This window comes from Oncorhynchus mykiss, chromosome 10, assembly GCF_013265735.2.
Source record: "Oncorhynchus mykiss isolate Arlee chromosome 10, USDA_OmykA_1.1, whole genome shotgun sequence".
In the NCBI taxonomy this organism is placed as follows: Eukaryota; Metazoa; Chordata; class Actinopteri; order Salmoniformes; family Salmonidae; genus Oncorhynchus; species Oncorhynchus mykiss.
The window spans coordinates 2,356,610-2,383,789 of record NC_048574.1 but is presented as its reverse complement, the minus strand read 5'-3'; the positions used below and the strand labels follow the sequence as shown (position 1 = coordinate 2,383,789).

The 27,180-nt window shown below is 40.5% G+C and overlaps 1 protein-coding gene across 2 annotated transcripts in view; it reads left to right on the top strand.

Annotated features, from left to right (window-relative positions):
- The window catches only part of LOC110533230 (high affinity cationic amino acid transporter 1), an 87,453-nt gene that overhangs the window by 12,207 nt on the left and 48,066 nt on the right, over positions 1–27,180 (top strand). For both annotated transcript variants that reach the window (XM_036989485.1, XM_036989484.1), the window contains exons 2-6: positions 1,929–2,172; positions 19,141–19,323; positions 21,177–21,335; positions 21,515–21,680; positions 21,829–21,962. In XM_036989485.1, coding sequence (XP_036845380.1) covers positions 1,986–2,172; positions 19,141–19,323; positions 21,177–21,335; positions 21,515–21,680; positions 21,829–21,962 — 829 coding nt within the window. In that variant the 5' untranslated portion in view covers positions 1,929–1,985. The remainder of the gene's footprint in view (positions 1–1,928; positions 2,173–19,140; positions 19,324–21,176; positions 21,336–21,514; positions 21,681–21,828; positions 21,963–27,180) is intronic.

The following is a 27,180-nucleotide window of genomic DNA, read 5'->3' as shown; positions in this document are numbered from 1 at the left end:
GACAGAGCTGTAGTCCATGGTGTGATAGAGCTGTAGTCCATGGTGTGACAGAGCTGTAGTCCATGGTGTGACAGAGCTGTAGTCCATGGTGTGACAGAGCTGTCATCCATGGTGTGACAGAGTTGTAGTCCATGGTGTGACTGAGCTGTAGTCCAAGGTGTGACAGAGCTGTAGTCCATGGTGTGACAGAGCTGTAGTCCATGGTGCGACAGAGCTGTAGTCCATGGTGTGACAGCTGTAGTCCATGGTGTGACAGAGCTGTAGTCCATGGTGTGACAGAGCTGTAGTCCATGGTGTGACAGAGCTGTAGTCCATGGTGTGACAGAGCTGTAGTCCATGGTGTGACAGAGCTGTAGTCCATGGTGTGATAGAGCTGTAGTCCATGGTGTGACAGAGCTGTAGTCCATGGTGTGATAGAGCTGTAGTCCATGGTGTGACAGAGCTGTAGTTGTAGCAAAGCTGAAACCGTGGATCTACACATCTTAACGATCATTAAAAACAGATTACACCCATAATACATATTAAAATACCAAGTATTAGTAATCACAAAACTCTTATAACACACACACACACACACACACACACACACACACACACACACACACACACACATACACACACGTTTGCGGAATATGAACTGAACGACCTTACCCCGAGTAAAGAGCTATCACCAGGACAACACATGTTATATTATGACAGCAGAGTAAACAGCTATTATTATCAGCTGTGTTATTATGTAATTATTACCGGTTTAAATTAGCTGTGTTGTTCTGTTATTATTACCAGTTCATTGTGCGGCGCACAGTTGGCCTCTCGTCGTCTGGGTTAGTGGAGGGTTTTGCCGGGGTATGTCATCATTGTAAAATAAGAATTTGTTCTTAAGTTACATGCCTAGCTAAATAAAGGTGTAAAAGAGGGCCTGTGTTGTTGTGTAATTATTACCAGTTTAAATGAGTTGTGCTGTTGTGACCTGGAGACATGATCATTCTGGTGGACCGTCTCTTATCCCTATAAAGGGTCTCCTGCTGTCTTCATCACTCTAGGGACAGGAAATCCCTGACTAGCCCACCTACCAACCACTCAACACAAACTTTATGTAAACATTGGACACAGAGAAGTGAAACACAGAAACATACGGACGTACACACAACAACGTACACAGCACAACACATCACAACACATCATAATGCAACACAATGCTCGAAAAACACACAACACCAGGAGCAGGCATATAAACAACTTGCACAAGTCCTATTTAAAGTAGTTTTTCTCAGAGTTGACTGGATGCCAAGTGCCTCCACTTATATGAGGAGATCATAACAACATGACCGTTCTGAAGCTGCTGTACGATGTCCTGTCACTTCCTCTTCCTCTCTGTTTACATCTGTACATTGTCCTGTCACTTCCTCTTCCTCTCTGTTTACATCTGTACGTTGTCCTGTCACTTCCTCTTCCTCTCTGTTTACATCTGTACGTTGTCCTGTCACTTCCTCTTCCTCTCTGTTTACATCTGTACGTTGTCCTGTCACTTCCTCTTCCTCTCTGTTTACATCTGTACGTTGTCCTGTCACTTCCTCTTCCTCTCTGTTTACATCTGTACGTTGTCCTGTCACTTCCTCTTCCTCTCTGTTTACATTTGTACGTTGTCCTGTCACTTCCTCTTCCTCTATGTTTATATCTGTACGTTGTCCTGTCACTTCCTCTTCCTCTCTGTTTGCCTACTGTTGCCTCAGTGAATACCAATATATAGTATTGGTGGAAGGCGGGGGTAGGAGAAAGAGGGGTTAGAGGTGGAAGGGGGGGAGTGACAGGAGGAGCATGTAAACAGTCCCTACATTGGAGGGCTGCAGTTCTGCTACTGTGTTCTTATCAGCATTCTAATGTGTTCAATCTGTCCCATCCTCTTTCTCGTCCTCTCTCGTGCTCAGGTGTATGTGACCTCTCCCCTCTGACCTTTGACCTCCGTCTGACTGTGACCCCTCAGCATGGCCCTGGAGAAGCTGCTAGGCTTTGGGAAGCAGCTGCTGCGTGTCAAGGTTGTGGACTGTAACAGTGAAGATTCCCGTCTGTCCCGATGTCTCAACACCTTCGACCTGGTGGCTTTGGGGGTGGGCAGTACTCTGGGAGCTGGGGTCTACGTCCTGGCTGGGGCCGTGGCCAGAGAGAATGCAGGTAATGTACTGCAGTAGTAGTAGCAGTAATAGGAGTTTTAGTAGTTGTAATAGTAGTTGTAGTAGTAGTTATAGTAGTGGTAGTAGTGGTAGTAGTACTAATAGTAGCAAAATAGTTGTAGTAGTAGTAGTGTAGTTGTATAGTAGCAGTACTGTAGTAGCAGTAGTAGTATAGTGTACTATAATAGTAGTAGTAGTAGTAGTAGTAGTAGTAGTGGTAGTAGTACTGTAGAAGTGGTATTATTAGTCTAATAGTAGTAGTATAATAGTAGTAGTATAGCAGTAGTAAAATAGTAGTAGTTTAGTGGTAGTATAATAGTAGTAGTATAGGGGTAGTATAATAGTAGTAGTATAGTGGTAGTATAGTGATGGTATAATAGTAGTAGTATAGTGGTAGTATAATCGTAGTAGTATAATAGTAGTAGTATAATGGTAGTATAGTAGTAGTATAGTGGTAGTATAATAGTAGTAGTATAATAGTAGTAGTATAGTAGTAGTATAGTGGTAGTATAATAGTAGTAGTATAATAGTAGTAGTATAGCGGTAGTATAATAGTAGTAGTATAGTGGTAGTATAATAGTAGTAGTATAATAGCAGTAGTATAATGGTAGTAGTATAGTGGTAGTATAATAGTAGTATTATAATAGTAGTAGTATAGTGGTAGTATAATAGCAGTAGTATGGCGATAGTATAATAGTAGTAGTATAGCGGTAGCATAGTAGTAGTATAATAGTAGTATTATAGTTGTAGTATAATAGTAGTAGTATAATAGTAGTAGTATAGTTGTAGTATAATAGTAGTAGTATAGTGGTAGTATAATATCGGCAGTATAGTGGTAGTACAAAATATGTAGTATAGTGGTATCATAATAGTAGTAGTACAATAGTAGTATAATAGTAGTATAATAGTAGTAGTATAATAGTAGTAGTATAGTAGTAGTATAATAGTAGTAGTACAGCGGTAGTATAATAGTAGTAGTATAATAGTAGTAGTATAGCGGTAGTATAATAGTAGTAGTATAGTGGTAGTATAATAGTAGTAGTATAATAGCAGTAGTATAGTGGTAGTATAATAGTAGTAGTATAATAGCAGTAGTATAGTGGTAGTATAATAGTAGTAGTATAATAGTAGTAGCATAGTGGTAGTATAATAGTAGCAGTATAGTGGTAGTATCATAGTAGTAATATAATAGTCGTAGTATAGTGGTTGTACAATAGTAGTAGTATAATAGTAGTAGTATAGTGGCAGTATAATAGTAGTAGTATAGTGGTAGTATAATATTAGTAGTATAGTGGTAGTATAAGAGTAGTAGAATAGTGGTAGTATAGTCGTAGTATAATAGTAGTAGTATGGTGGTAGTGTAATAGTAGTGGTATGGTGGTAGTATAATAATATTAATATAGTGGTAGTATAATATCGGTAGTATAGTGGTAGTATAAAATATGTAGTGTAGTGGTAGTATAACAGTAGTAGTATTGTGTTAGAATATTAGTAGTAGTATAATAGTAGTATTATAGTGGTAGTATAATGGTAGTATAGTGGTAGTATGGTGGTAGTATAATAGTAGTAGTATAGTGGTAGTATAATAGTAGTAGTATAGTAGTAGTATAATAGTAGTAGTGCTGTAGTAGTGTAGAGTAGTATAGTGGTAGTGTAATTGTAGTGGTGTAGAGTAGCATAGTGGTAGTATAATAGTAATAGTACTGTAGTAGTATAGTCCTAGTATAGCAGTAGTATAGTAGGAGTACAATAGTAGTAGTATAGTAGTATAGTGGTAGTATAATAGTGGTAGTACTGTAGCAGTGTGGAGTGGTATAGTAGTAGTACATTATTAGTATGGCAGTAGTATAGTTGTAGTAAAATAGTAGTAGTATGTATGGTGGTAGTATAATAGTAGTAATACTGTAGCAGTGTGGAGTAGTATAGTGGTAGTATAATATTAGTATAGCAGTAGTATAGTAGTAGTAAAATAGTAGTAGTATAGTAGTATAGTGGTAGTATACGGGTAACAATCCTTCATTGAAGGGCTTATATTATTATGCGTATTATTTGTCAATTGTGGGAATAAATTAAGATAATCAAGTTTGTATTTTTTAATAGCTAGATGGAGTACAACTGAGGTGAAGTAAGTAGAACAAAACACACATCACGACAAGAGACAACACACCACTTCATAAAGAGAAACCTAAGACAACAACATAGAGTAATTGGAAAGATTTGTTTGTTCTATTAATAATGTCAAATGAACATCTGTAGAGAAAGACTCATGTGAAAGCCAAAATACAGAGGTACTTCTTGATGCAATTAAAATTGTTAAGTCCTGGAAAACTCCAGGGCTGGATGTCATAGCAGTTGACCAAACCTTGTTTTAATGTACTCATGTTTTAACCACTCCTATAAAATGGCAGACTATCAGATACTCAGCAAGAAGAACAGTAACAGGACCCAAGTGGTACATATACAGATCCAGTCCATTTAAAAACAACTGGGGACCCCTTACACATCAGTGTAGTGATGCAAATATTCTTGCAAAATGTAGAAAACATTGAATTAAAAAGGTATTGTCAGATATTATGTATCCTAATCAGACATGGACGATACATTGGAGATAATATAAGTGGGGTGGTAGCCTAGTGGTTAGAGCATTGGGCCAGTAACCAGCAGGTAGCCTAGTGGTTAGAGTGTTGGGCCAGTAACCAGCAGGTAGCCTAGTGGTTAGAGCATTGGGCCAGTAATCAGCAGGTAGCCTAGTGGTTAGAGCGTTGGGCCAGTAACCAGCAGCGTAGCTTAGTGGTTAGAGCATTGGGCCAGTAATCAGCAGGTAGCCTAGTGGTTAGAGCATTGGGCCAGTAATCAGCAGGTAGCCTAGTGGTTAGAGCATTGGGCCAGTAGTCAGCAGGTAGCCTAGTGGTTAGAGCATTGGGCCAGTAATCAGCAGATAGCCTAGTGGTTAGAGCATTGGGCCAGTAATCAGCAGGTAGCCTAGTGGTTAGAGCATTGGGCCAGTAATCAGCAGGTAGCCTAGTGGTTAGAGCATTGGGCCAGTAATCAGCAGGTAGCCTAGTGGTTAGAGCATTGGGCCAGTAATCAGCAGGTAGACTAGTGGTTAGAGCATTGGGCCAGTAATCAGCAGGTAGACTAGTTGTTAGAGCATTGGGCCAGTAATCAGCAGGTAGACTAGTGGTTAGAGCATTGGGCCAGTAATCAGCAGGTAGACTAGTGGTTAGAGCATTGGGCCAGTAATCAGCAGGTAGCTTAGTGGTTAGAGCATTGGGCCAGTAACTGAAAGGTTGCTAAATCGAATCCCCGAGTTGACAAGGTAAAAATCTGTCGTTCTACCCCTGAACAAGGCAGTTAACCCATTGTTCTCCGGTAGGCTGTCATTGTAAATAAGAATTTGTTCTTAACTTGTCTAGTTAAATATAGGTTCAATCAAATTATTGGAAACAATAGAACACTATGAACAATCTGTGAAACTAGGCCTGGTGTTCATAGATGACTTTGAAAAGGCCTTTAATAAAGTAGGACTGGAGTTTCTATATATACGTAATTGCCTGGAATACTTTGATTTTGGAGAATCTCTTACACAATGGGGTAAAGTTATGTACAGTATTAAACTGTCAAGAGGAGTAAAAACAAGGTTTTTCACTTTTAGCATATTTATTTACCATGGCCATCAAAATGTCAGCTGTTAAATTAGATCCAACAGTAGCATCAATGGGCTTAAAAACAAAGGTGTTGACGATTGATATTTTCCCTTAAATCCTCATTTTGGATCCCTCCACAGCCTCATAGAGGATCTAGATAATTTTTCTAATGTAACGGTTTTCTTCGTGAGAAGGAGAGTCGGACCAAAATGCAGCGTGTAGATTGCGATCCATGTTTTAATGAACAAACGTAAAACACGAATCAATGCAAACACTACAAAATAAAGAACGTGATGAACGTAACGAAAACCTAAAACAGCCTATCTGGTGAAAAACACATAGACAGGAACAATCACCCACAAACACACAGTGAACCCCAGGCTACCTAAATATGGTTCCCAATCAGAGACAATGACGAACACCTGCCTCTGACTGAGAACCATATCAGGCTGAACATAGAAATAGACAAACAAGACATGAAACATAGAATGCCCACTCAGATCACACCCTGACCAATCAAAACATAGAAAATACAAAGTAAACTATGGTCAGGGCGTGACAGTACCCCCCCCCCCAAGGTGCGGACTCCGGCCGCAAAACCTGAACCTATAGGGGAGGGTCTGGGTGGGCATCTGTCCGCGGTGGCGGCTCTGGCGCTGGACGTGGACCCCACTCCATGACAGTTTTAATCCCCCTCCTAAACGTCCCTAAATAGGTTATCCACCACAATGATAACATGGGACAGAGGGACAGCTCGGGACAGAGGTAACTCGGGACAGATGGGTAGCTCAGCCCTGAGAGGAAGCTCAGCACTGAGAAGAAGCTCAGCACTGAGAAGAAGCTCAGGCAGGTGGTTAGATCCGGCAGATCCTGGCTGGCTGGCGGTTCTGGGAGAATCTGGACGGCTGGCGGTTCTGGGAGAATCTGGACGACTGGCAGATCTGGGAGAATCTGGCCGACTGGCAGATCTGGGAGAATCTGGCCGACTGGCAGATCTGGGAGAATCTGGCCGACTGGCAGATCTGGGAGAATCTGGCCGACTGGCAGATCTGGAAGAGTCTGGACGACTGGCAGATCTGGAAGAGTCTGGACGACTGGCAGATCTGGAAGAGTCTGGACGACTGGCAGATCTGGAAGAGTCTGGACGACTGGCAGATCTGGAAGAGTCTGGACGACTGGCAGATCTGGAAGAGTCTGGACGACTGGCAGATCTGGAAGAGTCTGGACGACTGGCAGATCTGGAAGAGTCTGGACGACGGGCAGATCTGGAAGAGTCTGGTCGACTGGCAGATCTGGAAGAGTCTGGTCGACTGGCAGATCTGGAAGAGTCTGGTCGACTGGCAGATCTGGAAGAGTCTGGACGACTGGCAGATCTGGAAGAGACTGGTCGACACAGACTGGCTGCTCTGGCTGCTCCATGCTGACTGACAGCTCTGGCTGCTCCATGCTGGCAGACTGCTCTGGCTGCTCCATGATGACTGGTAGCTCTGGCTGCTCCATGCTGACTGGCTGCTCCATGCTGACTGTCAGCTCTGGCTGCTCCATGCTGACTGGCTGCTCCATGCTGACTGGCAGCTCTGGCTGCTCCATGCTGACTGGCTGCTCTGGCTGCTCCATGCTGACTGGCTGCTCCATGCTGACTGGCTGCTCCATGCTGACTGGCGGACCTGGCTGCTCCATGCTGACTGGCGGCCCTGGCTGCTCCATGCTGACTGGCGGCCCTGGCTGCTCCATGCTGACTGGCGGCCCTGGCTGCTCCATGCTGACTGGCGGCCCTGGCGGCTCCTTGCAGACTGGCAGCTCTGGCGGCTCCTTGCAGACTGGCAGCTCTGGCGGCTCCTTGCAGACTGGCAGCTTTGGCGGCATCCTGCAGACTGGCAGCTCTGGCGGCTCCTTGCAGACTGGCAGCTCCATGCAGACTGGCAGCTCTATGCAGACTGGCAGCTCCTTGCAGACTGGCAGCTCCTTGCAGACTGGCAGCTCCTTGCTAACTGGCAGCTCTAAGCTAACTGGCAGCTCTATGCTAACTGGCAGCTCTATGCTAACTGGCAGCTCTATGCTAACTGGCAGCTCTATGCTAACTGGCAGCTCTATGCTAACTGGCAGTTCTGAACAGGCGGGAGACTCCGGCAGCGCTGTAGAGAAGGCAGGCTCTAACAGCGCTAAACAGGCGGGAGACTCCGACAGCGCTGAAGAGAAGGGAGGCTCTGGCAGCGCTGGACAGGCGAGGCGCACTGTAGGCCTGATGCGTGGTGCTGGCACTGGTGGTACTGGGCCGAGGACACGCACAGGAAGCCTGGTGCGGGGAGCTGCTACCGGAGGGCTGGGGTGTGGAGGTGGTACTGGAAAAACCGGACCGTGCAGGCGCACTGGAGCTCTTGAGCACCGAGCCTGCCCAACCTTACCTGGTTGAATGCTCACGGTCGCCCTACCAGTGCGGCGAGGTGGAATAGCCCGCACTGGACTATGCAGGCGAACCGGAGAAACCGAGCGCAAGGCTGGTGCCATGTAAACCGGCCCAAGGAGACGCACTGGGGACCAGCTGCGTAGAGCCGGCTTCATGGCATTAGGCTCGACGCTCAATCTAGCCCGGCCGACACGCGGAGCTGGAATATACCGCACCGGGCTATGCACCCGCACTGGAGACACCGTGCGCACCACTGCATAACACGGTGCCTGTCCGGTCTCTCTAGCCCCCCGGTAAGCACAGGGAGTCTGCCCAGGTCTCCTACCTGGCATAGCCATACTCCCTGTTAGCCCCCCCCCAAGAAATTTTTGGGGCTGCCTCTCGGGCTTCCTTCCGCGTCGCCGTGCTGCCTTCTCATACCAGCGCCTCTCTGCTTTCACCGCCTCCATTCTACGGTAACCTTCCTCGCACTGCTCCAGCGAATCCCAGGCGGGCTCCGGCACTCTCCCTGGGTCGGCCGCCCACCTGTCGATCTCCTCCCAAGTAGTATACTCCATACTGTACTCCTCCTTGGGCTGTTCCTGTTGTTTCTTCTCCCGCTGCACCTTAGTGCGGCTACACTCCCCTGGTTTAGCCCAGGGTCCTCTCCCGTCGAGGATTTCCTCCCATGTCCAGAAATCCTTATTGCGCTTCTCCTCGCGCTGCTCCTGCCTGTTGACACGCTGCTTGGTCCTTTTGTGGTGGGTGATTCTGTAACGGTTTTCTTCTATCTCCTCCTCTGATGAAGAGGTAGAACAAGGATCGGACCAAAATGCAGCGTGTAGATTGCGATCCATGTTTTAATGAACAAACGTAAAACACGAATCAATGCAAACACTACAAAATAAAGAACGTGATGAACGTAACGAAAACCTAAAACAGCCTATCTGGTGAAAAACACATAGACAGGAACAATCACCCACAAACACACAGTGAACCCCAGGCTACCTAAATATGGTTCCCAATCAGAGACAATGACGAACACCTGCCTCTGACTGAGAACCATATCAGGCTGAACATAGAAATAGACAAACAAGACATGAAACATAGAATGCCCACTCAGATCACACCCTGACCAATCAAAACATAGAAAATACAAAGTAAACTATGGTCAGGGCGTGACATCTAACCTCTCTGGATTACAACCCAAAGTATATATTACTTATATATATATATAAGTATATATTGTATCATATTACATATTGATTCACAAAAAAATACAAGTGGACAAACTCAGTATTCATATCCAAAAATAAATAAATAATCTCACTACAATATATTTTAATAGAAAGTTAGCCAAATTAGATCAAATCTTGCTACCGTGGAAAGGACAACACCTGTCTATTTGTGGAAAAAAATCACCCTGATTAATTCTATAGTCATGTCACAGTTAACCTATTTACTTATGGCCCAGCCTACACCTAACGATTAGTTTTAATAATTTTATGAGCAAAGAATATTCCACTTTATTTGGAACAGCAAGCCAGACAAAATTAAACAGAATACCTGAATACGAATTCGGAGGGCAGAAATGATTCAATATTAAAGCATTGGACCTCTCACTAAAGGCTTCAGTCTTACAAAAAAATATTCTTTAATCCGACTGGATCTGTAGCAGATTAGTAAGAATGGCTTACCCCATGTTTTCCCTTTATTCAGATAACAACCTCTCACTTTGAATTATTTTAAAATAAAAACAGCTCCAAATATCGCAATTTTTAAAACAAGCGATAGAAAGTTGGTTGCAATTTCAGTTTAATCCACCAGAAAAGACAGAACAAATATTACCACAAATATTGTGGTTCAACTCAAATATACTAATTGACAAAAAAAAAAACTTATTGTATAATGTATAAATATGTAAAGGATATAACCAATAGGATTGGTGGACTTATGTCATACAAGCAGCTAACAAAATATATGGAAATATCTGCTCTATCGAAAAGTAAAACCAACTGATTGCAGGATTACAGGCAAGTGGGAGTAGGTAAGGAACTTGTCTGTCGGCATTAAAGAGCAAAATTGACTAAAGAAAATTGTGATGAATAAAAAAGTATAACAGTTTAATTTAAGGACCCAAAAACAGCTGTTCCATACAGGTTGACAGCTGTGCCATACAGGTTGACAGCTGTGCCATACAGGTTGACAGCTGTTCCATACAGGTTGACAGTTGTTCCATACAGGTTGACAGCTGTGCCATACAGGTTGACAGCTGTTCCATACAGGTTGACAGCTGTTCCATACAGGTTGACAGCTGTGCCATACAGGTTGACAGCTGTGCCATACAGGTTGACAGCTGTGCCATACAGGTTGACAGCTGTTCCATACAGGTTGACAGTTGTTCCATACAGGTTGACAGTTGTGCCATACAGGTTGACAGTTGTTCCATACAAGTTGACAGTTGTTCCATACAGGTTGACAGTTGTGCCATACAGGTTGACAGTTGTTCCATACAGGTTGACAGCTGTTCCATACTGGTTGACAGCTGGTCCATACAGGTTGACAGCTGTTCCATACAGGTTGACAGCTGGTCCATACAGGTTGACAGCTGGTCCATACAGGTTGACAGCTGTTCCATACAGGTTGACAGCTGTTCCATACTGGTTGACAGCTGTTCCATACAGGTTGACAGCTGTTCCATACAAGTTGACAGTTGTGCCATACAGGTTGACAGCTGTTCCATACAAGTTGACAGTTGTACCATACAGGTTGACAGCTGTGCCATACAGGTTGACAGCTGTTCCATACTGGTTGACAGCTGGTCCATACAGGTTGACAGCTGTTCCATACAAGTTGACAGTTGTGCCATACAGGTTGACAGCTGTTCCATACAAGTTGACAGCTGTTCCATACAAGTTGACAGCTGTTCCATACAGGTTGACAGCTGTTCCATACAGGTTGACAGCTGTTCCATACAAGTTGACAGCTGTTCCATACATGTTGACAGCTGTTCCATACTGGTTGACAGCTGTTCCATACTGGTTGACAGCTGTTCCATACAGGTTGACAGTTGTTCCATACAGTTTGACAGCTGTTCCATACATGTTGACAGTTGTTCCATACAGTTTGACAGCTGTTCCATACATGTTGACAGCTGTTCCATACTGGTTGACAGCTGGTCCATACAGGTTGACAGCTGTTCCATACATGTTGACAGCTGTTCCATACATGTTGACAGCTGTTCCATACTGGTTGACAGCTGGTCCATACAGGTTGACAGTTGTTCCATACAGTTTGACAGCTGTTCCATACATGTTGACAGCTGTTCCATACTGGTTGACAGCTGGTCCATACAGGTTGACAGCTGTTCCATACATGTTGACAGCTGTTCCATACATGTTGACAGCTGTTCCATACTGGTTGACAGCTGGTCCATACAGGTTGACAGCTGTTCCATACAGTTTGACAGCTGTTCCATACATGTTGACAGCTGTTCCATACTGGTTGACAGCTGGTCCATACAGGTTGACAGCTGTTCCATACATGTTGACAGCTGTTCCATACTGGTTGACAGCTGTTCCATACAGGTTGACAGCTGTTCCATACAGGTTGACAGCTGTTCCATACAGGTTGACAGCTGTGCCATACAGGTTGACAGCTGTTCCATACAGGTTGACAGTTGGTCCATACAGGTTGACAGCTGTTCCATACAGGTTGACAGCTGTTCCATACAGGTTGACAGCTGTTCCATACAGGTTGACAGCTGGTCCATACAGGTTGACAGCTGTTCCATACCATACAGGTTGACAGCTGTTCCATACAGGTTGACAGCTGTTCCATACAGGTTGACAGCTGTTCCATACAGGTTGACAGCTGTTCCATACAGGTTGACGGCTGTTCCGTACAGGTTGACAGCTGTTCCATACAGGTTGACAGCTGTTCCATACAGGTTGACAGCTGTTCCATACCATACAGGTTGACAGCTGGTCCATACAGGTTGACAGCTGTTCCATACCATACAGGTTGACAGCTGTTCCATACAGGTTGACAGCTGTTCCATACCATACAGGTTGACAGCTGTTCCATACAGGTTGACAGCTGGTCCATACAGGTTGACAGCTGTTCCATGCAGGTTGACAGCTGTTCCATACAGGTTGACAGCTGTTCCATACAGGTTGACAGCTGGTCCATACAGGTTGACAGCTGTGCCATACAGGTTGACAGCTGGTCCATACAGGTTGACAGCTGTTCCATACAGGTTGACAGCTGTTCCATACAGGTTGACAGCTGTTCCATACAGGTTGACAGCTGTTCCATACAGGTTGACAGCTGTTCCATACAGGTTGACAGCTGGTCCATACAGGTTGACAGCTGGTCCATACTGGTTGACAGCTGTTCCATACAGGTTGACAGCTGGTCCATACAGGTTGACAGCTGTTCCATACAGGTTGACAGCTGTTCCATACAGGTTGACAGCTGTTCCATACAGGTTGACAGCTGTTCTATACAGGTTGACAGCTGTTCCATACAGGTTGACAACTGTTCCATGCAGGTTGACAGCTGTTCCATACAGGTTGACAGCTGTTCCATACAGGTTGACAGCTGTTCCATACAGGTTGACAGTTGGTCCATACAGGTTGACAGCTGTTCCATACAGGTTGACAGCTGTTCCATACAGGTTGACAGCTGGTCCATACAGGTTGACAGCTGTTCCATACAGGTTGACAGCTGGTCCATACAGGTTGACAGCTGTTCCATACAGGTTGACAGCTGTTCCATACAGGTTGACAGCTGTTCCATACAGGTTGACAGCTGGTCCATACAGGTTGACAGCTGTTCCATACAGGTTGACAGCTGGTCCATACTGGTTGACAGCTGTACAATACAGGTTGACAGCTGTTCCATACAGGTTGACAGCTGTTCCATACAGGTTGACAGCTGTTCCATACAGGTTGACAGCTGGTCCATACTGGTTGACAGCTGTTCCATACAGGTTGACAGCTGGTCCATACTGGATGACAGCTGTACAATACAGGTTGACAGCTGTTCCATACAGGTTGACAGCTGTTCCATACAGGTTGACAGCTGTTCTATACAGGTTGACAGCTGTTCCATACAGGTTGACAGCTGTTCCATACAGGTTGACAGCTGTTCCATACAGGTTGACAGCTGTTCCATACAGGTTGACAGTTGTACCATACAGGTTGACAGTGGTTCCATACAGGTTGACAGTTGTACCATACAGGTTGACAGTTGTACCATACAGGTTGACAGTTGTTCCATACAGGTTGACAGTTGTACCATACAGGTTGACAGTTGTACCATACAGTTTGACAGCTGTTCCATACAGGTTGACAGCTGGTCCATACTGGTTGACAGCTGTTCCATACAGGTTGACAGCTGTTCCATACAGGTTGACAGCTGGTCCATACTGGTTGACAGCTGTACAATACAGGTTGACAGCTGGTCCATACAGGTTGACAGCTGTTCCATACAGGTTCTACATTGTAGAATAATGGTGAAGACATCAAAACTATGAAATAACACATATGGAATCATGTAGTAACCAAAAAAGAAAAACTGTGGAATGAGTAGGTGTGTCCAAACTTCTCTATATGTGGGATGCAACCTTTCCAGCGCTGTAGATTTCGCTGTGAAGAGACAGAATCATTAGATCATTTGTTTTGGTACCGTCCTTATGTAGCTAGCTTTTGGATCGATGTTCAGGAATGGCTGAATAATTGTAATATTTACCTGGAGCTAACTCTGCAGATAACACTCTTGAAAATCAATAACATAATAATACACTTTGTAAATGAAATGTTTTTTTTTTGCTATCTGTAGAAACTATTAGAATAGAAAGGTTCAGAACGTTTGTGAAACATCACAGCACAGTGGGAAAATATATGGCAAATAGAAACTGTATGGTCTTCAGAGATAGATGGGAGGGGCTGAGGGTTAGGTGTAGAGTAGTAGTAGTAGTGGTAGTATGGTTTATTGTAGTAGTAGTAGTACTGTATTAGTGTAGTAGTAGTATAGTAGTAGTAGTACTAATAGTAGTAGTTGTAGTAGTGGTGGTAGAGTGTTGTATAGTAGTAATAATACTGTATTAGTATAGCAGTAGTAGTAGTGGTAGTGTAGTATATTAACGGTAGTGGTAGTGTGGTTTAGTATAGTACTAGTAGTAGTGTAGTATAGTAACGGTAGTGGTAGTGTGGTTTAGTATAGCAGTAGTAGTAGTAGTGGTAGTGTGGTTTAGTATAGTAGTAGTAGTAGTAGTGTAGTATAGTAACAGTAGTGGTAGTGGTAGTGTGGTTTAGTATAGTAGTAGTAGTAGTGTAGTATAGTAACAGTAGTGGTAGTGTTATAATGTTGTATAGTAGTAGTAATACTGTATTAGTATAGCAGTAGTAGTAGTAGTAGTGTAGTATAGTAGTGGAAGTGGTAGTGTGGTTTAGTATAGTAGTAGTAGTAGTAATGGTAGTGTGGTTTAGTATAGTAGTAGTAGTAGTAGTGGTAGCAATACTGTATTAATATAGTAGTAGTATAGTAATATTATATTAGCAGTAGTACCGCATTAGTGTAGTAGTAGTAGTAGCAGTGGTAGTGTGATTTAGTGTAGTAGTAGTGTTAGTAGTAGTGGTAGTACTGTATTAATATAGTAGCAGTATCATAGGAGTAGTAGTACTGTATTAATATAGTAGCAGTATTATAGTAGTAGTAGTACCGCGTTAGTGTAGTAGTAGTAATAGCAGTAGTAGTAGTAGTAATAGTATAGTGTAGTAGAAGTAGTACTGCATTAGTATAGCAATAGTATTATAGTGTGGCACAGTAGTAGTAGTGATGTATTAGTATAGTGGTAGTACTGGTGGTAGTATAGTGTAGTATAGTAGTACAGTTGTACTGTATTAGTATAATAATAGTATAGTAGTACTATTTTGGTGGTGGGAGGTACTCTGGGAGTTGGGATTTAAGTACTATCTGGAGCCGTGGCCAGAGAAAATGCAGGTAATGCACTGTAGTAGTATACTAGTAATATAGTAGTAATATAGTAGTAATATATTAATAATATAGTAGTAATATAGTAGTAATATATTGGTAGTAATATAGTAGTAAAATAGTAGTAATATATTAGTAATATATTAGTAATATAGTAGTAATATAGTAGTAATATATTAGTAATATAGTAGTAATATATTAGTAATATAGTGGTAATATAGTAGTAATATATTAGTAATATGGTGGTAATATATTAGTAATGTAGTGGTAATATATTAGTAATATAGTGGTAATATAGTAGTAATATAGTGGTAATATAGTAGTAATATAGTGGTAATATAGTAGTACTATAGTAGTGATATAGTAGTAATATAGTGGCAATATATTAGTAATATAGTAGAAATATAGTGGTAATATAGTGGTAATACAGTAGTAATATAGTAGTAATATATTAGTGATATAGTAGTAATATAGTAGTAATATATTAGTAATATAGTAGTAGTATAGTAGTAATATATTAGTAATATAGTGGTAATATAGTAGTAATGTAGTGGTAATATAGTAGTAATATAGTGTTAATATATTAGTAATATAGTAGTAATATAGTGGTAATATATTAGTAATATAGTGGCAATATAGTAGTAATATATTAGTAATATAGTGGTAATATATTAGTAATATAGTAGTGATATATTAGTGATATAGTAGTAATATATTAGTAATATAGTAGTAATATATTAGTAATATAGTAGTAATATATTAGTAATATAGTAGTAATATATTAGTAATATATTAGTGATATATTAGTGATATAGTAGTAATATATTAGTAATATAGTAGTAATATATTAGTAATATAGTAGTAATATATTAGTAATATAGTAGTAATATATTAGTAATATAGTAGTAATATATTAGTAATATAGTAGTAATATAGTGGTAATATAGTAGTAATATATTAGTAATATAGTGGTAATATAGTAGTAATATAGTGGTAATATAGTAGTAATATAGTGTTAATATATTAGTAATATAGTAGTAATATATTAGTAATATAGTGGTAATATATTAGTAATATAGTAGTAATATAGTAGTAATATAGTGGTAATATAGTAGCAATATAGTAGCAATATATTAGTAATATAGTGGTAATATATTAGTAATATATTAGTGATATATTAGTGATAAAGTAGTAATATATTAGTAATATGGTGGTAATATATTAGTAATGTAGTGGTAATATATTAGTAATATAGTGGTAATATAGTAGTAATAGAGTGGTAATATAGTAGTAATATAGTGGTAATATAGTAGTACTATAGTAGTGATATAGTAGTAATATAGTGGCAATATATTAGTAATATAGTAGTAATATAGTGGTAATATAGTGGTAATACAGTAGTAATATAGTAGTAATATATTAGTGATATAGTAGTAATATAGTAGTAATATATTAGTAATATAGTAGTAATATAGTAGTAATATATTAGTAATATAGTGGTAATATAGTAGTAATATAGTGGTAATATAGTAGTAATATAGTGTTAATATATTAGTAATATAGTAGTAATATAGTGGTAATATATTAGTAATATAGTGGCAATATAGTAGTAATATATTAGTAATATAGTGGTAATATATTAGTAATATATTAGTGATATATTAGTGATATAGTAGTAATATATTAGTAATATAGTAGTAATATATTAGTAATATAGTAGTAATATATTAGTAATATAGTAGTAATATATTAGTAATATAGTAGTAATATATTAGTAATATAGTAGTAATATAGTGGTAATATATTAGTAATATAGTGGTAATATAGTAGTAATATAGTGGTAATATAGTAGTAATATAGTGTTAATATATTAGTAATATAGTAGTAATATAGTGGTAATATATTAGTAATATAGTGGCAATATAGTAGTAATATATTAGTAATATAGTGGTAATATAGTAGTAATATATTAGTAATATAGTGGTAATATAGTAGTAATATAGTAGTAATATAGTGGTAATATATTAGCAATATAGTAGCAATATATTAGTAATATAGTAGTAATATAGTAGTAATATATTAGTAATATAGTGGTACTATAGTGGTAATATAGTAGTAATATAGTGGTAATATAGTAGTAATATATTAGTAATATAGTAGTAATATAGTGGTAATATAGTAGCAATATAGTAGCAATATATTAGTAATATAGTGGTAATATATTAGTAATATATTAGTGATATATTAGTGATATAGTAGTAATATACTAGTAATATGGTGGTAATATATTAGTAATATAGTGGTAATATAGTAGTAATATAGTGGTAATATAGTAGTACTATAGTAGTGATATAGTAGTAATATAGTGGTAATATAGTAGCAATATAGTAGCAATATATTAGTAATATAGTGGTAATATATTAGTAATATATTAGTGATATATTAGTGATATAGTAGTAATATATTAGTAATATAGTGGTAATATAGTAGTAATATAGTGGTAATATAGTAGTAATATAGTGGTAATATAGTAGTACTATAGTAGTGATATAGTAGTAATATAGTGGCAATATATTAGTAATAAAGTAGTAACATAGTGGTAATATAGTGGTAATACAGTAGTAATATAGTAGTAATATATTAATGATATAGTAGTAATATAGTAGTAATATATTAGTAATATAGTAGTAATATAGTAGTAATATATTAGTAATATAGTGGTAATATAGTAGTAATATAGTGGTAATATAGTAGTAATATAGTGTTAATATATTAGTAATATAGTAGTAATATAGTGGTAATATATTAGTAATATAGTGGCAATATAGTAGTAATATATTAGTAATATAGTGGTAATATATTAGTAATATATTAGTGATATATTAGTAATATAGTAGTAATATATTAGTAATATAGTAGTAATATAGTGGTAATATAGTAGTTATATATTAGTAATATAGTGGTAATATAGTAGTAATATAGTGGTAATATAGTAGTAATATAGTGTTAATATATTAGTAATATGGTGGCAATATAGTAGTAATATATTAGTAATATAGTGGTAATATATTAGTAATATAGTAGTAATATATTAGTAATATAGTAGTAATATATTAGTAATATAGTAGTAATATATTAGTAATATAGTAGTAATATAGTGGTAATATAGTAGTTATATATTAGTAATATAGTGGTAATATAGTAGTAATATAGTGGTAATATAGTAGTAATATAGTGTTAATATATTAGTAATATAGTAGTAATATAGTGGTAATATATTAGTAATATGGTGGCAATATAGTAGTAATATATTAGTAATATAGTGGTAATATATTAGTAATATAGTAGTAATATATTAGTAATATAGTGGTAATATAGTAGTAATATAGTAGTAATATAGTGGTAATATATTAGCAATATAGTAGCAATATATTAGTAATATAGTAGTAATATAGTAGTAATATATTAGTAATATAGTGGTACTATAGTGGTAATATAGTAGTAATATAGTGGTAATATAGTAGTAATATATTAGTAATATAGTAGTAATATAGTGGTAATATAGTAGCAATATAGTAGCAATATATTAGTAATATAGTGGTAATATATTAGTAATATATTAGTGATATATTAGTGATATAGTAGTAATATATTAGTAATATAGTAGTAATATATTAGTAATATAGTAGTAATATATTAGTACTATAGTAGTAATATAGTGGTAATATATTAGTAATATAGTAGTAATATATTAGTAATATATTGGTAATATAGTAGTAATATATTAGTAGTAATATAGTGGTAATATATTAGTAATATAGTAGTAATATATTAGTAATATAGTGGTAATACGTGGGGGTATTACTCTGGAAGCTGAAGTATATTTACTGGATTTGACTAAACCTGATGATCATCCCAACCCTCTCCCTGTCCCCAGGTCCTGCCATTGTCCTATCCTTCTTCATCGCAGCGCTGGCCTCTGTGATGGCTGGTCTGTGTTATGCTGAGTTTGGGGCCCGCGTCCCCAAGACGGGCTCAGCCTACCTGTACAGCTACGTCACAGTGGGAGAACTCTGGGCCTTCATCACGGGATGGAACCTCATCCTTTCTTACGTTATCGGTGAGACAGGCAGACATTGGTATTATTAAAAGGTAGACTAATCAAGGTGCTGTTGCATGCACAAAGTAAACACAAAGCGGATTAATTTCCACAACAACTAAGAGTGTTGAAGAAAGAGGCTAAACTTGTCCTCTGTTTTCGTCCCGTCCCGTAACAGCATGAAGCGCACCACAGACACCGTATGAAGGAATGTGGAAGTCAAGCATCAAGCTGATCTCAATATTTGTGGTGCTTTGTGTCCATTTATTTTCACCTTTATTTTCACCAGATTTGAAAATGTTTATCAGCTACAAGCTGGGCAATGAAACTCAAATCAAATGTATTTATAAAGCCCTTCGTACATCAGCTGATATCTCAAAGTGCTGTACAGAAACCCAGCCTAAAACCCTAAACAGCAAGCAATGCAGGTGTAGAAGCACGGTGGCTAGGAAAAACTCCTTAGAAAGGCCAGAACCTAGGAAGAAACATAGAGATGAACCAGGCTATGTGGGGTGGCCAGTCCTCTTCTGGCTGTGCCGGGTGGAGATTATAACAGAACATGGCCAAGATGTTCAAATGTTCATAAATGACCAGCATGGTCAAATAATAATAATCACAGGCAGAACAGTTGAAACTGGAGCAGCAGCACGGCCAGGTGGACTGGGGACAGCAAGGAGTCATCATGTCAGGTAGATCATTCTTGATACACACAGGAAACTGTTGAACATGAAACGCCCAGCAGAGTTGTTGTTCCTGACACAAACCGGTGCACCTGGCACCTACTACCATACCCAGTTCAAAGGCCCTTTTATAGTCTTGCCCATTCACCCTATGAATGGCACACTAACACCATCCATGTTTAAATTCTATCAAGACTTTACAATCCTTCTTTAACCCGTCTCCTCCCTTTCATCTACACTGATTTAAGGGGATTTATCAATAAGGGATCATATATTTCACCTGGATTCACCTGGTCAGTCAATGTCATGGTGCTCCTAACGCTTTGTATACTCAGTGTAAAGACAGAGCTTTTATTGTTAGATCACTAACTTGCTTCATATGTGGTGACGGTTGGGTAGAGACTTGGGTAGAGAGTTGGGTAGAGAGTTGGGTAGAGTGTTGGGTAGAGAGTTTGGTAGGGTGTTGGGTAGAGAGTTGGGTAGAGACTTGGGTAGAGAGTTGGGTAGAGTGTTGGGTAGAGAGTTGGGTAGAGTGTTGGGTAGAGAGTTGGGTAGAGAGTTGGGTAGAGAGTTAAGTAGTTTAGAAAGGGCTAGGGGTTGAGTTGGTTCTTTAAATAAATTCTATATGCAAATGTTTGGTTCATACATTTCACTCTCTTTTCATCTCTCTGTCTCTCCCTCTATCTGTCTCTGTCTCCGTCTCTCCCTGTCTCTGTCTCTGTCTCTCCCTCTATCTGTCTCTCCCTCTATCTGTCTCTGTCTCCGTCTCTCTTTGTCTCTGTCTCTACCTCTATCTGTCTTTGTCTGTCTGTCTCTCCCTCTATCTGTCTCTGTCTCTCCCTCTATCTGTCTCTCCCTCTATCTGTCTCTGTCTCTCCCTCTCTGTCTCTCCCTCTATATGTCTCTGTCTCTCTCCCTCTCTGTCTCTCCCTCTATCTGTCTCTCCCTCTATCTGTCTCTCTGTTTGTCTCTGTCTCTGTCTCTCCCTCTCTGTCTCTCCCTCTCTGTCTCTCCCTCTATCTGTCTCTGTCTCTCCCTCTATCTGTCTCTCCCTCTATCTGTCTCTGTCTCTCCCTCTGTCTGTCTCTGTCTCTCCCTCTATCTGTCTCTGTCTCTCCCTCTCTGTCTCCCCCTCTCTGTCTCTCCCTCTATCTGTCTCTCTGTTTGTCTCTGTGTCTGTCCCTCCCTCCCCAGGTACCTCCAGTGTAGCACGGGCATGGAGCGCAACGTTTGATGAGTTGACAGGGAAACATATAGAGGCGTTCTGCAGACAGTACATGACCATGAAAGCACCTGGGATACTGGCAGAGTACCCTGACATGTTCGCTGTGCTCATCATCATTACCCTCACAGGTACACACACACACACACACACACACACACACACACACACACACACACACACACACACACACACACACACACACACACACACACACACACACACACCTTCACCCGTCTTTTCAGCTCTAATCTTCAACTCTCTTTTCTACCCTTTTTCCTATCTTATTATAAACGTTCTCTCCCTCTAGGTCTGTTGTCGTTTGGAGTGAAGGAGTCAGCTGTTGTCAACAAGGTGTTTACGTGTATCAACGTCCTGGTGTTGTTGTTTATGGTGGTCTCTGGACTGGTCAAAGGAACCCTGAAGAACTGGCATCTGGACCCTGATGTCATCTTACACAACAACTCCAGCCAAAAGTAAACACACACACACACACACACACACACACACACACACACACACACACACACACACACACACACACACACACACACACACACACACACACACACACACACACACAGAGTATACTAGTGTGTATTTAATGATCTCTCTTTCTCTCAGCATGACAGAGCCCTTGCTGTCGGCGGAGAGTCTAGGAGTGGGCGGGTTCATGCCATTTGGCTTCACCGGTGTCCTATCAGGCGCTGCCACCTGTTTCTACGCCTTCGTGGGATTTGACTGCATCGCCACGACAGGTCAGTGTGGGAGGGGCCAACTTACATCACCAGTGGAGGTAAACACACGTCGCTGGTGAAACCTCCACAGTCTTCAAATTACATCTAAAAGGGATTGTTCTTTACTATCGATCTACACAACTTACTAAACATTTTCAAAAGAGAAATAAAACGTTGTGAACATTTTATACATTTCTAAGACATGTAAAATGAAGATGAATTGATTGCATATGTCTTCACCCCCCTGAGGTATTACTTGGTGGAAACACCTTTGGCAGCCATTACAGCTGGGAATCATTTGGAATATGATTCAACCAACTTGAATCAACTCTTAGGGAGACATTCAGTCTCTTCAGAATGTTTTCTACCAACCTGAATCAACTCTTAGGGAGACATTCAGGCTCTTCAGAACGTATTCTACCAACCTGAATCAACTCTTAGGGAGACATTCAGTCTCTTCAGAACGTATTCTACCAACCTGAATCAACTCTTAGGGAGACATTCAGGCTCTTCAGAACGTATTCTACCAACCTGAATCAACTCTTAGGGAGACATTCAGGCTCTTCAGAACGTATTCTACCAACCTGAATCAACTCTTAGGGAGACATTCAGGCTCTTCAGAACGTATTCACACCCCTTCACATTTTCTACAGTTTGTTGAGTTACAGCCTGAATTTAAAACATTGAGAGTTGTTGTGACTGACCTCCTCACAATACCTCATTATGTCAAAGTGGAATTACATTTTTCTAAACATTACCAAATTTATAAAAAATTAAAATCTGAAATATCTTGAGTCAAGTATTCAACCTCTTTGTTGTTATGGCCTAAATAAGTTCAGGAGTAAAAATGTGCTGAACAAGTCACGTCATGTTTGAATGACGACCTAATCTCAGTAGCCCACAAATACAATTATATCTAGGGTCCTCAGTGAAGCAGTGAATTTAAAACCGATTGTTCCACGAAGACGGTGTGGATAAGGGGGTGATTGAGGTCATGGGCTAAGCTGCTGTCCAGTCAGACAGTCACAGGGTTTAGGGTTAGGGTTAAGGTTAGGGATAGGGTTTAGGGTCAGGAGGTTCTACAGGGGTCAGAGGTCATTGAGGTCATGGGCTAAGCTGCTGTCCAGTCAGACAGTCACAGGGTTTAGGGTTAGGAGGTTCTACAGGGGTCAGAGGTCATTGAGGTCATGGGTTAGGGTTAGGGTTCTTAGCTCTCAGTCAAATTCCACAAAAGTGAAACTAAAACTTTAGTTTAGGTATTAATTCTGAGTGGTTAAGTTAAGGGTTAAGGTTAGGGATAGGGTTTAGGGTTAGGGTTGGGGATAGGGTTTAGGGTTAGGGATAGGGTTTAGGGTTAGGGTTAAGGTTAGGGATAGGGTTTAGGGTTAGGGTTAGGGATAGGGTTTAGGGTTAGGGTTAAGGTTAGGGATAGGGTTTAGGGTTAGGAGGTTCTACAGGGGTCAGAGGTCATTGAGGTCATGGGTTAGGGTTAGGGTTAACCCTACATTTCCACTGCCTCTAAATCAGTTGAACCAGGCTGTTTTACCTGTGGACAGTGGATACGGAAAGTTTTCAGACCCCTTTGGCTTTTTACACATTTTGTAATGTTACAAAATTACTATTTAAGTTTATTTTCCTCATCAATCTGCACACCATACCCCATGAAGACAAAGGAAAAACAGGTTTTTAGATTTTTTTTCAAAAGTATATAAAAAAATGTATCTATCACATTTACATAAGTATTCAGACCCTTTACTCAGTACTCTGTGCCTCGACACAATCCTGTCTCAGAGCACTATGGACAATCCCTTCAACCTAATAGCTTGGTTTTTGCTCTGATATGCACTGTCAACTATAGGACCTTATATAGAGAGGTGTGGGAATTTCCAAATCATGTCCAATCAATTGAATTTACCACAGGTGGACGGACTCCAATCAAGTATTTTTTTATTTCACCTTTATTTAACCAGGTTGGCCAGTTGAGAACACCTTTATTTAACCAGGTAGGCCAGTTGAGAACACCTTTCATTTAACCAGGTAGGCCAGTTGAGAACACCTTTATTTAACCAGGTAGGCCAGTTGAGAACAAGTTCTCATTTACAACTGCGACCTGGCCAAGATAAAGCAAAGCAGTGTGACACAAACAACAGCACAGAGTTACACATAAACAAACATACAGTCAATAACACAATAGAACAATCTATATACAGTGTGTGTAAATGAGGTAAGAGTAGGGAGGTAGGCAATACATACACCATAGAGGATAATAATAAATACAATTTAGCAAATTAAACACTGGAGTGATAGATGTGCAGATGATGATGTGCAAGTAGAGATAGTGAGCAAGAAGATAAATAACAATATGGGGATGAGGTAGTTGGATGGGCTATTTATAGATTGGCAGTGTACAGGTACAGTCATCGGTTAGCTGCTCTGACAGCTGATGCTTAAAGTTAGTGAGGGATATATAAGTCTTCAGCTTCAGTGATTTTTGCAATTCGTTCCAGTCATTGGCAGCAGAGAACTGGAAGGAAAGGGGGCCAAGGCCTTTGGGAAAGACCAGTGAAATATACCTGCTGGAGAACGTGCTACAGGTGGGTGTTACTATGGTGACCAGTGAGATATACCTGCTGGAGAGCATGCTACAGGTGGGTGTTGCTATGGTGACCAGTGAAATATACCTGCTGGAGAGCATGCTACAGGTGGGTGTTGCTATGGTGACCAGTCAGCTGAGATAAGGCGGGGCTTTACCTAGCAGAGACTTATAGATGACCTGGAGCTTGTGGGTTTGGTGACAAATATGTGGTGAAGGCCAGTCAACGAGAGCATACAGGTCGCAGTGGTGGGTATATTGGTTCCTAACTGACTGAGTAAATTGGTTCCTGACTCGCAGGGGCTATTTGATGCTAATGCAGTAAGCCACAGGATGTTTTTGTGCTGGTTGAGGGCAGTCAAGTCTGGGGTGAACCAAGGGCTATATCTGTTCTTAGTTCTAAATTTTTTGAATGTGGAATGCTTATTTAAGATGGTGAGGAAAGCACTTTTAAAGAGCAACCAGGCATCTTCTACTGATGGAATGAGGTCAATATCCTTCCAGGATATCCGGGACAGGTCGATTAGAAAGGCCTGCTCGCTGAAGTGTTTTAGGGAGCGTTTGACAGTGATGAGGGGTGGTCGTTTGACCGTGGATCCATTATGCACGCAGGCAATGAATGATCGCTGAGATCCTGGTTGAAGACAGCAGAGGTGTATTTAGAGGGCAAGTTGGTCAGGATGATATCTAAGAGGGTGCCCATGGTTACGGATTTAGGGTTCTACCTGGTAGGTTCCTTGATTATCAGTGTGAGATTGAGGGCATCTAGCTTAGATTGTAGGACGGCCGGGGTGTTAAGCATGTCCCAGTTTAGGTAACCTAACAGTACGACCTCTGTAAATAGATGGGGGGCGATCAATTCACATATGGTGTCCAGGGCACAGCTGGGGGCTGAAGGGAGTCTATAACAAGCAGCAACGGTGAGAGACTTGTTTCTGAAAAGGTGAATTTTTTTGAAAGTTAAAGCTCGAACTGTTTGGACACTACCTGGATAGTATGACAGAACTCTGCAGGCTCTCTCTGCAGCAGATTGCAACTCCGCCCCCTTTGGCAGTTCTATCTTGTCGGAAAATGTTACAGTTAGGGATGGAAATTTCAGGATTTTTGGTGGCCTTCCTAAGGCAGGATTGAGACACGGCTAGTAAATCCGGGTTGATGGAGTGTGCTAAAGCAATCGATAAAACAAACTTAGGGAGGTGGCTTCTAAGGTTTTTACAGTTTCAGAAGTCAACAAAAGAGAGCGCCTGGGGAATAGAAGTGGTGCTGGGGGCTGCAGGGCCTGGATTAACCTCTTCATTACCAGAGGAACAGAGGAGGAGTAGGATAAGGACACGACTAAAGGCTATAAGAACTGGTTGTCTAGTGCGCTCGGAACAGAGAGTAAAAAGAGCAGAATTCTCGCCACGGGAGAAAAATTCAAGGCATAATGTTTAGACTATGGAAGGATATAAGTACAATGGAGGTAAACCTTGGCATTGAGTGACAATGAGAGAGGTTTTGTCTCTAGAGGCACCATTTAAGCCAGGTGAGGTCACGCATGTGTGGGGGGTGGAATTAAAGGGCTATCCAAGGAATATTGGGCAGGGCTGGAGGCTCTACAGTGAAATAAGACAATCACTAACAAAAACAGCTATGGACAATGTAGTGCACTAATAATAATCAGTAACCAAAACAGCAATAGGCATACTGGCATTAGGGCGAGGCATGTGTATCCGAGTGATCATAGGGTCCAGTGAGTAGCAATACCTGAGTCAGGGAGCCAATTCAGTACCATGCTAGGCGAGCTGGAGACACAGCGATTCAGACAGCGGGCAGATGGGCATGGGACGGAAGAGTTTAAACCTCATCGAATGGTCGGCAGACCAGCTGCAGTGTGTGCAAACCTGGTCAAGAACTACAGTATTTTTGTTTTAGATTCCGTCTCTCACAGTTGAAGTGTACCTATAATAGAAATGACAGACCTCTAAATGCTTTGTAAGTAGGAAAACCTGCAAAACCGACAGTGTATCAAACACTTGTTCTCCCCACTGTATGATGAAAATGATATATACACGGGACGGGACAAGGCCAAGACTTCTACGCCATCTTGGAATCTAAAGTCATAGAAACATCTCAAGGATGATCAATGGAAACAGGATGCACCTGAGCTGAATTTCAAGTCTCATAGCAAAGGGTCTGAATACTTATGTAAATAAGGTATGTGTTTTTTATTTTTAATAAATGTGCAAAACAATTATCCAAACCGGTTTTCGCTTTGTTATTATGGGGTATTGTGAGGATAAAAAAAAATATATATATATGTAAGGCTGTAAATGTAACAAAACGTGGAATAAATGAGTAGTTCTGAATACTTTCTGAAGGCACTGTTGTGTCGGTAGAATATTATTCAACACGACAACCTGGGGTTCAATCCCAAGCTGTGTCATTACCGGCCGTGACCAGCAGTCCCAATTGGCCCAGCATCGTCCGGGTTAGGGGAGGGTTTGGCCGGAGGGGCTTTACTTGGCTCTAGCGACTCCTTGGGTTGGCTGGGAAAGTGCAGGCTGACTTCGGTCGTCAGTTAAACGGTGCCTCCGACACATTGGTGCAGCTTCCTGGTTAAGCGGATAGGTGATATTATTAAGAAGTACGGTTTGGTCATGTTCC